This window comes from Geotrypetes seraphini, chromosome 13, assembly GCF_902459505.1.
Source record: "Geotrypetes seraphini chromosome 13, aGeoSer1.1, whole genome shotgun sequence".
NCBI classification, from domain to species: domain Eukaryota; kingdom Metazoa; phylum Chordata; class Amphibia; order Gymnophiona; family Dermophiidae; genus Geotrypetes; species Geotrypetes seraphini.
In genome coordinates, this window is record NC_047096.1 from 16,038,414 (window position 1) to 16,053,970 (window position 15,557).

Genomic DNA, 15,557 nt, shown 5'->3' on the forward strand with positions numbered 1-15,557 from the left:
CCTTCTTTGTATCTTTCCTAGTATATAATGTATTTCTTGCCTCTTACCTATTGCGTCAGTCTGTTTGTCTGAGTTTAGTGTTTACAGTGACTTGTATAAATCTATAAAAACCTAATTTTTTGTAACTGTATACCGCCTTGAAACTTTGTTTAAGCGGTTTAAATAAACTTGGAAACTTGGGTGAATGACCTAGAATGGCGCAGACCAAATCAGTCTTTGAAAGAGCGCCAATAAAAGCTGCTTATGAAGAAAACGGGCAGTAGTTATGTAAGTCATGGGGCTCATTTTCAACGCAATTAGACACACAAAGTACGATAGAAACCTATCTAAGTGCTTTGAAAAAAGCCTCTATGTCTACAGAGGGTTTTCTTCTTCCCTAAATGTAAGACCCCTCAGCCTGTGAGCATAGAACTTGAAAAATCCATAATGGTGGACACTTTGAGACCCTCGTATAAAGAAACTGTGAAATGTGTGAACATGGAATATGATAGCAGATGAAGGGTTTTAGAAGATCCAATCCAATCCTTAGCTAACTAAAATTATTAAAAATATATTTTTTTTATATTGGCAGGGGGGTGTTAAAAAATGATTGGCCCGGGTATCACATACCCTAGGTATGCCACTGGGTGTGGGTATGAACACTTCTACACTTGAATTTAAAATTTTAAATATATTATTTAGAGTTATATTTTTTATAATAGTATTATAAGTGAAATATCCTATGTTGAAAGTTGGAAATCTAATACACCTTCGGCATTGAGTGGAGCAGTGGATCAGATGTGCAACAGTGACTTTGAAGCCCTCGTTAATGGGACAGTAAGAATGCAGCCCTCACCCTGAAGCAAGTATCAAGTATGCATTATCAACGGTATTTATTTATTTATTTTTAAAAATGTATATTCCGCATATCTCACAATTCTGTGCGGATTACAGTAAAACATCCAGGATCATGAACATACAGGTAACAAATTGTGACCTTACACTAATAACATATATATAAAAAAACTTAAAACAACATAACATAACATCACATAAAATAAAATAAAATATCCCATCAGCATGGCAAATTCCCAACCTCCCATATTTTGACTGTGAAATAACTCTTGGCAATTCACTCACTGCTATAAGTGCAGAAATAGAATTGTTTTACGTTCCTTCCTAAAGCATAACACAAAAGAGGCCTGTCTAAGTTCCAAAGGAAGCTTATTCCAGCATCTTCTTGTGGTAATGAAAGAAGGCTGAAGGCTTACCCGGTTTTTAGCATTCTCATCCTGGTAGCACGCATGCTGGATGTTATAGGCTCCAGAGATCTGGTACTTCTCATCCTGGCAAGACAGAAGTTCTACTGCTTTATCAATAGGCATCCCACTATCAAATTCGTCTTTAGAATCCAATCTAAAAACAAAAGAAAAGTTTTTAAAACCCCCATTAAAACAAATCAACATAGAGATAAAAAAAAGAAGCCGAGTGAAACAAAGGCAATGCTTGGATCTGTCTTCAACAGTAGGACACGAACGGAATCTTTTTGGGTTGCCTGATGTCGAAAGTCCTGTTTGTGAAATGAGGCCCAGATGCACTAAAGACCGTGTGGGTCCACTTCGATCCAATTTTTGACCGTCTCTAAAAGAGCTATTGATGCATTATAAATTTTGCATGGACTTGATTCACGTGGAGGTTCGTAATAATCCTCATCTCTCCCGTCCGATTGATCGCTGTGAGAGCGACTCTCACACAGGCACAGGGCCGGCAGGGGAAACCCTGAAAGCATCCTCCTGCCACTCAACTGTTCAGAGCAGGAAATTTTTTTTTTTTTAATGGACACAGTTGTTATGTGTGTGTTACACTTGCACAATATCTGTCCTGTTAAAAAGAAAAAGAAAAAAGGCCCCCCCCCTTCCCCAGTCAATGACAGCCTTCCCTGGTCAATGACAGCCTCCCCAACGTCTCCCCAAAGATCCAATACCAACTCCGGCACTAGAAACCAACATTGGCACCCGCCAAGGCAATGAAAATAGCTGCTATCACAACTCCTCCCCATGTGATAAAAAAATGGCAGGAGAGATGCCTCAATCTCAGATGCCACATTCTTGATACCACCTCAAGGGTTTTTCTTTCCCCCCCCCCTTAAATCACACTTCAGTTTGTCTCCAGAAAGACATACATTCCCTTTCAGCCCCTACAGAATATTACTTATGAAATCTGGGGCTGATTCTATAAATGGTATTTAAATTAGACGGCGCCCAGATAAAAAGGCACTGGCTATGTGTCAATCACGCTTTGGCTCCATTTACAGAATAGCGGCTAGTGGTGCCTATATAAAAACTTAGGCACCTGAAATGTAGGCGAGGGTTTTTTTGAAAGGCCTACATTTCAGGAGCATTGTGCTTAGCAGCGCCTAACTCATGCTCCGACCATGGACGTGTCCACTTAGGCATTAGGGCACCACTAAGGACCATGTGATAGGTGCCTATCTTTTATAGAATCAGATAGCCGCCTATCGCCCAATTAAATTATTTTTAGCAATTACTACTATTCAAAAAACATATTCGGTTAACCTAACCTAATACGAATCCCATCATGCTGGAATCTTCTTCTCTATGTCACAAAATAACCTGAAACCTTACTATGTAACTTGAAACCAACTACCTTCTAATGTAATGTAATTTCATGGAAATGTCCAACTTTCTTCCAATGTATCTTCCTGGAAATGTCCAGCTATCTTCCAATGTAATGTAACTTCCTGGAAATGTCCAGCTATCTTCCAATGTAATGTAACTTCCTGGAAATGTCCAGCTATCTTCCAATGTAATGTAACTTCCTGGAAATATCCAGCTATCTCCCAATGTAATGTAACTTCCTGGAAATGCCCAGTTATCTTCCAATGTAATCCACTTAGAACCGCAAGGTACAAGCGGAATAGAAATCCGTAATGTAATGTAATGTATTTTGCCAATAAGTTAGAGAATCAGCCTCCTAAGTGAATAAAACCTGCCCCTGTGACTGATCATTGTGACATTCCATTGGTCACTTTCCTGTCCTTAGAATGAAATCTATTTATCTCTTCCCACCCCTCCCTCTTAATTGCTCATCACTCAATGAATTTCCAATCCAATTTCCTTCCTCAGCAGTATTCTATATAGGTCTCTCAAAATTGGGCACACAAGGGAGAACGATATAGAAAATTGAATGAATAAATAAATAAATTTTGGGCGTGGATTGCAGATCAGCTTGCACATTAATTGGCTACATAGGTGATAACAATAAATTGGTGTTAAGAAGTACTAATTAGCAGTCTTTAGTAGTTACATACAGTTCGGCCTTGTGCCTCTGTTCTATAACCTGAATGCCTAACTTATTTCATACGCAACTCCAAAGGGGGTGTGGCTAGGGGAGGGGCATGGATGGGTCAGGGGCGTTCCTAGGATTTAGGTGCATGGTTATAGAATACTTGAACTGCTGCATCTCACTGACAGTAGTTGGGTGCAAGTATTTACATGGGTCTTTGGCATAAATGCTTAAAATTAGTCAGAAAATTGCAAGCCAATCTAGCATTCTGTAAAAAAAAACCCAAAAAAACCAACCCAGATTCATGTAGAACTGCTTTTATAGAATTTGTGCTTAGCATATATTATTCCTAGGGTTACTGGATGTCTGGGAAAACCCGGACATTTCCTCTTTTTAGAGGACTGTCCAGGTGAAAGGTCACTTTGGGCAGCCACAAAACTTAGAGACTTGAAGAAAGCACAGATGTTTTATTCAGCATATGCGGACCCCTGAGCCCCAAGCTGGCTTCAGAAATCCCGAAACCAGGAAGTTACAGAAATATTTATACATTCTTCTGGCTATACAACTGAATTCTAGAAAAAACTTTTCACGTGTTACTTTTCTTAACAATCATTGGTCCTAAGCTCACACTAGCAGGTCACTAGCAGGTCACTTATCTAAGCCCTGCAGTCTTTCTGTTACATGTCCAGGAGGGCGGAATACAATATCGTATGCTGAGATAGCCATAAGAAGCTAGAATGCCCAAGCTAAAACACCCAGTTCAGGCAGGCTAGAACATGAGATAAGTTAGGTCTGCAACTAAACATAATTCAGCATTTTATTAAAGAGAAAACTTAGTTCAACACTTAGGAAAACCAGTCTCCTTCACAGGTACCCGGATGGATTTCACAAAACCTGGCAGTTTGTCCGGGTTTTGGAAAGCCCTGGCAACCTCTGGAGAGTCTGTGAGCATGTGTGGACGATGTCACACACCTCCGCACGTGCTCGAGGCCCTCCAGACACGGTCCAGAGGTCAGGGGAAGATTAGGCTTTCTGGGGGGGTAGGGCTGGGGCAGAACAGGGTGGGGTTTTCCCTTCTCAAAATATGGTAACCTTAATTATTCCAGAGTCTAATTTTGGGCAACCTTTACTGAATTTCCCCCTTAAACTTTACCTTATGGGTATGTTTGCAGCTCCATATATGTCTGGCTTCTGGAGCGTATTGTATTGGGTTCCAGAGTATGATTCTTGTTTTTGCATCGTGTTGTACATGTGGGTATGGCCATTTCCGTAGACTTCCTGTCTGGCACCTGAGATGGAGGATGGCGTGCGTGTTGGGGTGAAGCCCCTCTTCTTCTGCTGGATGCTTGGCTGAGTGCTGTAGTTGCTGTAAAAGCTGTATCGGCTCTGCGTTGTCCTTCCTCCTCCTCCTCCTCCTCCTCCTCCTACTCTCTGTGCTTGCAACTGGCTCTGTTTTCTTAACGTGGCACGGGGCTCAGCAGTCAGGTCTGGCTCACTCCGGCTGTTCTTTAAATTCTGCATGTAGATAAAATCACTGCCCGGGCTGGTAGGGCTGCCCAATGACTTATACTGCCTGCTCCAGTTCTCCATTTGGCTGTAAGAGCTGAAACGCTTGTTGTCTGTATCCTTCTTAAGGGTCCCATTGAAGACTTGCTGCTGTGGAAAGAAAGAGGACAGTGAAATATGTTGTCATCAATGATTCTTTTATTTCAGGGGTGTCAAAGTCCCTCCTCGAGGGCCGCAATCCAGTCGGGTTTTCAGGATTTCCCCAATGAATATGCACGAGCTCTATTACCATACAATGAAAGCAGTACATGCAAATAGATCTCGTGCATATTCATTGGGGAAATCCTGAGTAGCTTTAGGTCCCTAGGGCAGGTTTGGAAACTAATGATCTAGAGTAGGGATTCTCAATCCAGTTCTCAGCCTAGCCTGTCAGGTTTTTAGAATATCTGCAATAAATTTGCATGCATCACCTCCATTGTATGCAGATCTATTTCACATATATTTGTTGTGGTTATCTTGAAAACCTGACTAGCTAGGAGTTTTCCAAAGAATGGGTTGAGAACCCCTGATCTAAAGGATGCGATTTTCCCTGGCTGGGACATAATAGATTTTCCCTCTCCTGAAATCACTATTCTCTTTAGGTGGCCTTTGAACTAGGAAGAAATAAGACTAGTAACAGTTCTCATGGATGTGGCATACACTTATAGATCTAGTGCAGAAATTCATTGACTAAGTAGCATTTGGATGTTTGCCAAACTGTGAAAGAGTTATTTTCGGAACTACTCTCCCATTTATTGTTTTCATTAGGCTGACAGTGGTCACCCATTCCTCTAACTGCATTCTACCCAGACCTGGCCAGCGCTGACTTGTTAGTACAAGCTTCAGAAGAGAGTTCACAAGCTTGTCCAACTAGGAGAGGCTTATTCCTCACCACCACACCCATGATGGGTAGGAAGGAACACAAACCGGATTGTCATCTTAACTCCATGCCATCATGAGATGTGGGTCTAGCCATGGTTTCTGGATGTCATCCCTTGTAATCTTAATTTCCTAGGGAAGGTGCATGTGGAATAGGGGTACAATGCTCTCCTGGAAGGTGATGAGAATGACAGCATGCTTTATTAATCTTCTGCTATGGGGGGAGGGGAGGTCTGCAAAAGAGGGGAAAAGAAAAACAGACAGTCCAGAAGTCTATCAGAGTTATAAAGCTAGATGCACTAATAGGTGAATTATTTTAAATATCTCTGTCTATATTAGTGGTCTCAAACTCACTGCCCGGGGGCCATATGCGGCCCACCAGGTACTATTTTGAGTCCCTCGGTATGTTTATCATAATCACAAAAATAAAATAAAACAGTTTCTTGATCATATGTCTCATTCGCTGTAAATGACAATATTATTATTAAGACTTAGCCAGAAAAGGAAAGATTTATGAACTATAAAGAGTTTTTACCTCATGCAAAATTGTCATTTCTTTAATAAGACATTAACTATTTTTTTTTCTGAGGCCCTCCAAGTACCTACAAATCCAAAATGTGGCCCTGCAAAGGGTTTGAGATTGAGACCACTGGTCTATATGTTTCCATGTAGGGTTATAAGTCATTTACATCATGGTGAGGTTTCTAAGCATTATGGATCTCTGCATAATACAATTCTGCCTTCATCGCATCCTTATCTTATGTTTATTTTACATGGTTTTAAACCGCACCTGTTTTTTGAAATGAGGAGGGAATTCAAGTGTCTCCTTTGTCTGAAAATTCATGAATTAATCCTGAGTCAGTACTTTCCCAAGTGAGTCAGAATTAAAAGAATTTGATGTTTCAGAGAAAAGGATTTGGACTTGAGTGCTGCGAAGGGGAGAATGTGGGAGGCAGGTGCTAAGAAAGCAATCACAGCAATGGAGAGGGAAGGGGGATTCTCATATAAGCCATAGAAAAAAGTGTCCTTCTTTTAATCATTGTCTCATATAAAGTAGAAAAGAAAAGGAATCAGCTTTATAATTATACAAATTATTTTTTTTTCAGTCTAGAGTTACATGAAAAATAAGCTTAAAAGTTATAAAAAAATTACAAGGAAAAAAACTACAAAAAAAATTATTCACAATCTCTATTTTATTTCCTGTAGAGGATAGGAGAGATGGAAATATATCTAATGAATATCTCTAATGAAAGAGACTATACGATGGGAGGGCTGTTATTGGGTGAGAGTACCCAAGAAAGGGACTTGGGAGTAATAGTGGACAAGACAATGAAGCCGTCGGCACAGTGCGCAGCGGTCGCTAAGAAGGCGAATAGAATGCTAGGCATAATCAAGAAGGGTATTACAACCAGAATGACAGAAGTTATCCTGCCGTTGTATCGGGCGATGGTGCGCCCACATCTGGAGTACTGCGTCCAATATTGGTCTCCGTACTTTAGGAAGGTATGGAGATACTCGAGAGGGTTCAGAGGAGAGCGACGCGACTGATAAAAGGTATGGAAAACCTTTCATATGCTGAAAGATTAGAGAAACTGGGGCTCTTTTCCCTGGAAAAGCAGAGACTTAGAGGGGACATGATAGAGACCTATAAGATCATGAAGGGCATAGAGAAAGTGGAGATTCTTCAAACTTTCAAGAACTACAAGAACGAGAGGGCATTCGGAAAAATTGAGAGGGGACAGATTCAGAACCAATGCTAGGAAGTTCTTCTTCACCCAAAGGGTGGTGGACACCTAGAATGCGCTTCCAGAGGGCGTGATAGGACAAGGTACAGTATTGGAGTTCAAGAAGGGTTTGGACAATTTTCTGAAGGAAAAGGAAATAGAAGGGTATAAATAGAGGGTTACTATACAGGTCCTGGACCTGATGGGCCGCCGCTTGAGAGGACTGTTGGGCATGATGGACCTCTGGTCTGATCCAGCAGAGGCACTGCTTATGTTCTTATGTTCTTTTACAAAGGCTCGTTAGCCATTTTAGTGCATGCTAAATTTATGTGTACGCTAACGTGCCCATTATAAATTTTGTCGGTATAGTAAATTTATACCGTGTTTCCCCGAAAATAAAACCTACCCCAAAAATAAGCCCTAGCATGATTTTCGGGGTAGGTCTTAATTTAAGCCCTACCCCAAAAATAAGCCCTAGTCCCTGGATTCACTGGCAGCAGCGCTTCCCCTGTTCCCCCATTCCTCTGCCACCACCCCCGCAGCGTAGCCGAACCCCTGCTGATCCTCCCATCTTTTCATCTCTCCCTCCCGTCCAAACCCCACCGACCATCCGACTGCAAGACCTACAAAGAGCAGCGTCAGCAGCACTCTAAACAGGCTGCTTCATGGCCTTCTCCCGCTGGGGCATTCCTTCTGCCGCATCATTGATGATGTCATCAGCAACGCGGCACACGGAAGGCCCTGGCGGGAGAAAGCCGCGAAGCAGCCTGTTTAGAGTGCTGCCGATGCTGCGCTTTGCAGGGAGGTATATAGGTCTTGTGGTCGGCGGGGTTCAGATGCGAGGGAGAGATGGAAGGATGGGAGGGTCAGCGGGGGTTTGGCTGCACGGCGGAGGAGGTGGGGCTGCTTAAGGGTTCTGCTGCACGGATGGGAGGGATAAAAAGATGCTGTGCAAGGGTTCTGCTGAACGAGGGATGGGTGGGAGGGAGAGATAGAAAGATGCTGCAGAGGGAAGGCACAAGGGGATGAGTAAGAGGGGAGGAAAGATGATGCACATGTGGGGGAGAGAAAGGAAAGAGGAAGAATTGGGATGGAGGAGAGGAAGGGAGAAATGATAATTGTACATGAAAAAAATAAGATCTACCCCAAAAATAAGACAATGTCTTATATTAATTTTAGGTCCAAAAAACGCACTAGGTCTTATTTTCGGGGAAACTCGGTAATAATAAATTATACCCACTACTTATCATTTCTATAGCACTCCCAGACATATGCAGCACTATACATTAAAAACATGTAAGAGATCATCCCTGCTTACAACCTAATCAAAACAGACAAACAGAACAAATACCTCTGGGATGAGTCTGTCTTTACTTGATGCCTATGGCACAATAGATTTCAGAATGAACTGACCCTTCCTTTTCTGAAGCCACGTTAGACTTTTTTTTATCGCCGGCAACAGCAGTAAAAACTCTGAGGCTTATAGAATTCCTATGAGCGTTGGACCTATGACTGGTGATAAAAACATAGCCTTCTTAAAAGGGGGCCTGAGTTTGATATCTACCAGGGCCCAGATGCAGCCCTGCCAAAACACAGGAGCATGTTGGGTCCATGCTTTCTCCAAAGGAAAGTAATGCTTCAATGTTTATAATTTTTATATAAGAACATAAGATTAGCCTTACTGGGCTAGACCAATGGTCCATCAAGCCCAGTAGCCCAGTCTCACGGTGGCCAATCCAGGTCATTAGTACCTGGCCAAAACCCAAGGAGTAGCAATATTCTATGCTACCGATACAGGGAAATATTCTGGTATCACACATAATTATAGGATTTATGTGGAACCAGTAATTGTTCAGATTTTTGAAATGACAACATTCACTTGTTACTCTATTCTGTGGATCCAAAATTATTTTCCTTAAGAGTAAGTTTTGTTTTTGAAAGAGAGTGTATTCTGAATGATTACTCTGGCGGCTTCTTGGGTGTTTGGATTTTCTGGCGTGGAGATTATTCAGTACTTTTGATTCTTGGACTGTGCTCTGCAGGAGGAGATGTATAACTTTCAAAGGACATTTCCACCCTGTAGCTATTAACCTCATTTTAAGGTGTGGTAGGAGGGACCCTTCGGAAAACCTGCTTGACTACTACTGACACCTTTCTCATGTCTTCAACTCAACACACCCTATGTTAGTTCCAAAGGATACTCCCTTCTCTGCAGAATCTCAAATGCAACCCCGTAGTCGTGTGTGCGGGCACACACACAATGACAGAAGACAATAGGCCCACTCTGTGTGTGTGTGTGTGTGTGTACGCATGCAATGACAGAAGAAAATAGGTCCACTTATGCTCTAAAAAAGTTGTCAATCTGTAATCTAGGGAGAATGTCTCATCGTAATGTCTACTGGGTTTTTGCAGAGCTCCTTCGGGTTCCCCAATATTTCAGAGGCAAAAAGGAGTACGTTCATTTCAGTAAAACCAACTGATAAAGCATCCCGAATTTGGGTTGCCCTTTTATGTGAATTCGAGTTGCAGTGTCCATGCAAATGATGATAGGTTTTTTTTCACTTGTGTTGCTATTACATCTTGTGACATTTTGTACAGTATGATATGACGTGAAACGTTGAGAGACTCCTGAGGCAGGCCTTGCTGGCCAAAACACGCACAGGTCGAATCATTGGGTCACTTTGTTAATAAACAGCACTGATGGTTGGACATCTCCACTGTTTTATTTTTTTGAGTGAAACCAAGCACAACATTTTTTTCTCCATTTTCCCACAAATCAGCCAGAATGGATTTACTTCTGTCTTTGCAGGTCAGAATACTCGGGGAAGTTCATCAGTGGGTGCCACAGTTAAGACGGGTTATTTTAGCACATGAAACCATTTTATCCAATGAACTAGAACGACTTGTGATAAAATAACCCATTGACGAATTACACCCTCAGTGTGATTTAATCGTAGGAAGGCTCCCACCAAGTTAAACCGGTGGCAAGTCAAGTTTCAAGTTTAAGTTTCAAGCTTATTTAAGGCTTGATATACCGACCATCACATGTATCTGGACGGTTTACAATATTAAAAATTAGAAAAATCTAATAAAATTTAAGATTTAGTTGAAATAAAATAAAAGGAGGGTAAAACTAAAACTATGACAAATTAAGACTTATTAGAGATGAAATATACTAGGGGATAGGGAAGTCAAATGCGCACAGACAATTGCACGCAACACAATTACACGCAAACACAATTGCACACAACACAAATGCGTGCAACTACAATCACATGCACGATAACTGAGCGTGACACAATTGCACGCAAAACAATCACGCGCAGGATTTATTTATTTATTTAGATTTTTATCCCATCCTCCCAGTAGCTCAGAACGGTTTACAAGTAAACATTCACAATGGAGTGAATTGAACATACAAGATTATACAGTAGATTTAAATACTTGGACATACGAGACTGTGCAGCAGTATAAATATAGGGACTATACAGCAAATTAAGAACAGTAGTTTAAATATAAGTAGTTTAGTTTAGATACAAGTTATTTGCGTAAAGGCTGAGAGTGGACTATACAGAAATTTAGGCAGAAGATTAGAATGGAGAAAGAAGGGTAGAGGGGTTTAAGGGGTTGGGTGTAGACTGAGGGTGACCTTTAGTTGAAGAGGAGGGTCTTTACCATTTTCCGGAATGTCATTAGTGAGTTCTGTAGTCTGAGTTGAGGGGGGGAGTTGGTTCCAGAGTTGGGGAACGAAGTGGCTATAGGAGCGTTTGCGGGTGGTTTCTGAGAGGATGGACCTTCCGGGGGGGATGCATAGGCGTATCTCCGTTTCTGAGCGGAGAGCGCGGGTGGGGATGTAGATGGGTAGCTTGGATTTTATGTAGGAGGGGGTGGTGGCATAAATTCTTTTGTGTGCTATTGCCAGGGCCTTGAATACACAGCGTTGGCTAATTGTGAGCCAGTGTTCAGCGCGGAGTGCTGGGGAGATGGGATCATGGTAGTGGAGGCTGTGTAGGAGGCTTCAATGTTTGCGCGCATTTGACTATGAACCAGTTAAAACACACTGACCAGGAATGACAGAATTTTTCAGCAGCACTCACCAATATAGTGTCACTGAAAATCTGAGCAATCTCAGAGTCTATGTGGAGGTAGGGGGTTATCCGGGCACCACTGATATTCAGTGGCAGTATTCACTTCCTGTTTAACAAAGAATAGAAAAAGGCTATCCTAAGTAACCAAGTAAGTATCCAGATATCAGATATCAATGGTACCCAGGAATCTGAGTGTTGAATATCCAAGCTTGTAAAGAAATGTTGGCCACTGCAGATTCAGTATTGACCCAATTGGTAAATACGTTGCATGGTACCTGATTAGCAAGGAATAAAAGTTGTCTTAAACTATTTTAAACCGATCACATAGTATCTTTAGAAAAGGCCATGTTCAGAACAGTATATATGGATGACAACAAGAATAGTTCTAATCTAATCAGGATTTTTAAATCACACTTTTCCAGTACAGGTTCAAGGCGATTTACAGAATAAGAGGCCTATGTATCAGCTTGGGGAAATAGTTACAACACAGTGAAGAAGGAAGTTACACACGTGCATTGACAGAAGAAAATAGGTCCACTTATGTGTTATGTGTGATTTCATCGGTGACATCATAGCCAACATGGAACATCTGCAGATCTTAGGAACCAACTTTTTATAAATGATTGGGGGAGCTGAACCCACAGGAAATTAGCTTATCCCCGGACATAGTAAAAGAGTTTGCTCAATATTAGGGGTACTCAAGCACCCACAGCATCTCAGAGCTAGTTCTTACGCTGGAGATAATATGTAAATTTTATAGTCATGTGGGTTTTAAAAGGTTCAGATAAATTCCTGGAGGAAAAGTTTATAAACCATTATATAGGTAGACCTGAGAAAAGCTATTGCTTGCCCTGGAATTGGTAGCTTGGGATGTTGCCACTATGGGCTATTGGCTGACCAAGAATAGCAATTCTTATGCTCTTAAATAACATTTTCCCCTCTTATATATATATATATATATATAAGAAACATTCAAATATTTCAATAGGTGTGAAAAACATACAAGAAGCAAACCTTTCTCAGAGAAACTGAAATATTTCTTCACCAAAAGAGTAGTGGAGGCATGAAATGTTTTTACAGAGGAGGTGATAGAGATTAAAGGACTAACAGAATGCAGAGAAGCCTGGAAAGCCCAGAAGATCCCTGGAATGGCAGAGATCAACTGGGATTTATGGTATGCTCCAAAAGATAAAATGGGCAGACTGGAAGGGGGGTGTATGGGCTTTATCTGCTTTCATACTTCCTGTTTTTATGTCAGAAGACTTGGCTATTTTTCTTCTGCCTTTTTTAATATTTGAATTTGTAATTTTGCAGATTTGTTTGTTAAATTTTTGTGTTCTTAACTGTTGCTATTATTTTAAATGATTTGTATTTGATTGTATTGTATTATTCTTTTTATGTAAACCGCTTTTAAACTTTTATATGTTTATTAAAACTTGATATACTGCAATAGTATACTACTGTTCATGGTGGTTTACAATACAATATATTAAGAGAAAAGGAATTCCATTAAAAAAGAAAAGACCTGGCTTAAATAGAAATAACATTTTATATTGCTGTTTTTTGCAGATTAATTCCTTAAATCCTACCCGGAAAGGATCAATACAAACAATCTATAAATATGGTCATTCTGAGGAATGTCCTGCCCCCAAATGCTAGATTGAATAAATATGTTTTCAAAAGTGTTTTAAAAGCTTTAAAATTCATTTCCAACTGAATCTAAGTGGCATATAAAGTCAATGAATCAAATTGCTCTATGCCAGGGGTGGGCAGCCTCAGTTCTCAAAGGCCATAACCCAGTCAAGTTTTCAGGATTTCCCCCAATGAATGCGCTTGAGATCTATTTGCATAAATGGAAGTTGTGCATGCAATTAGATCTCATGCATATTCATTGGGGAAATCTTGAAAACTCAACTGGGTTGCAGCCCTTGAGGACTGAGGTTGCCCACCCCTGCCCTATGCCAAAAGGCACAAGCAGATCCAGTCCTAGTTTTACTCTATTCAGTGCAGAGAGAGGTAAATCTGTCTTTCATAGGTAATTCCAATAAGGAAAATTGAGCTACATCCTCTAGGACATCCTATTATTATATATCTGTCATGAAATAGGAAGAACTTGGTTGTTGTTGTTGTTAAGTGCCATCGACTCGTGCTCGAGTCCTAGCGACTTGATGAATTGCGGATGTAGAAAGAAATTGGTTTTGTGCTAGTCTGTCTTCCAGCGTCATCCCCAGGTTGTTTTCAACGTGTCCAGCCATCTGATTGTAGGTCGCCCTCTTTGCCTGGTTCCTTCATTCTCTCTCTTCTGATGGTGTGACCAAAAAAAGACAGCCGTAACTTCATTATTTGGGCTTCAAGTGACATATATCTGTCATGAAATAGGAAGAACTTGGTAGAGGGGCTGATATCTACCACTAACTCTTGTAGGTAATGACTGTCCACAGTCTAGTGGCAGAATGGAGGATCTGGCTTCCATGACTGGGCATCATTGCATCTCCAAGTCTGATGGATAACTCTGGTGCTGACAAAGTCCAGTGTTTCAGAAACAGTCTTTAAATTGTTATCTTTTGCTTCATTTTTTTTTTTTGCACAATTTCTCTCATCCCAAAGGAACAGACCAGAGTCTGATATCTGATTCAGTACAGACACGCTCAGAGTGGGTCTCTCCCATGCCTTAGGGGAATGCTAGGTCAATGAACTCAGCAAAACAGGTTCCACCCTGATCGTGAGGCTTGAAGCAGCTCATCTGCTTATTTCAAAATGCGTGTCATTCCCTGTTTCCTCCTCTTATGCATCTAGGCTCTCATGAACAATCAAGAAAACCAACAGAAACAGTTTCCACATCTGAAAATGAGACCTATAAGAAAGGCTTTGACAGCTCATGTGTCATCACATCTTTGGATAGTTCTTTTATCAGTGCAATATAAAGCATAATGGCCTGGAGGATGGAAACAAGATGACCTGACAGCGTGTGCTAAGCTATTGCTTAAAAAAATAACATAGAGAAACAGGGCTGACATGCAGGGTCCCGGGGCAGAAATTGGGAAGGAGCCCCCAAAACCTGCAAACTAGGCCTTGTTCAGCTTGAGGCAGACTGGGGCCCCCTGTGGCATGGGGGCCCAGGGCAATTGCCCTAATTGTCACCATCTACTGCCAGCAGAAAACAGAAACAGCAGAAACCAGCCAGCAGAAATTGCCAGCAGAAACCAACAGAAACAGTTTCCACATCTGAAAATGAGACCTATAAGAAAGGCTTTGACAGCTCATGTGTCATCACATCTTTGGATAGTTCTTTTATCAGTGCAATATAAAGCATAATGGCCTGGAGGATGGAAACAAGATGACCTGACAGCGTGTGCTAAGCTATTGCTTAAAAAAATAACATAGAGAAACAGGGCTGACATGCAGGGTCCCGGGGCAGAAATTGGGAAGGAGCCCCCAAAACCTGCAAACTAGGTCTTGTTCAGCTTGAGGCAGACTGGGGCCCCCTGTGGCATGGGGGCCCAGGGCAATTGCCCTAATTGTCACCATCTACTGCCAGCCCTGCATAAAAAAAGAACTACAAATTGCAATGGTGAAGTAAGCATTCAAACCAGACAAACAGATGACAGGACGGCTGCACAAATTAACCTATTTCCAGTCCATATAGGCGTCCTATGCCTCAGTTTAATAAGTAGATCAGGGGGACCACAAATTCAATACTTGATGTATTGTGAGTGATTAAAGAGACTATTGCAAATCTGATGCAAAATCACTCCCATATATTCAATAGTATTTCTTGGAAATCATATCAATTTATAGAGAAGCCAGTGCTCAGAGATGTGGAGGTGAAAATAAGGGGCGAACCCCAAAACTATCACCTCACCACCCAATCATCGCATATTCAATATATTTGATCAAAAATGATGGCAGATAAGGACCTTAAAGACAATTTAGTCTGGCCAGCTTCATTTTTTGTAGAGTGTTTTAAACTCCAGTTGACCTCTGGCAATCCCCTCTTCTAGAATTGGTTAATTTTAGCCTCTTTGAGGGAGTGTAT

General features: G+C 41.3%; 1 protein-coding gene across 2 annotated transcripts in view; it reads right to left on the minus strand.

The window, feature by feature from the left end:
* The window catches only part of PKP1 (plakophilin 1), a 92,451-nt gene that overhangs the window by 36,536 nt on the left and 40,358 nt on the right, over positions 1-15,557 (minus strand). The window contains exons 3-4 of one of the 2 annotated variants that reach the window (XM_033919014.1): positions 4,439-4,938; positions 1,251-1,395 (exon numbers count right to left, since the gene is read on the minus strand). In XM_033919014.1, the coding sequence (XP_033774905.1) occupies positions 1,251-1,395; positions 4,439-4,938 (645 nt within the window). Of the gene's footprint in view, positions 1-1,250; positions 1,396-4,438; positions 4,942-15,557 lie in introns of both variants that reach the window. The other variant, XM_033919013.1, reaches the window with a different exon arrangement.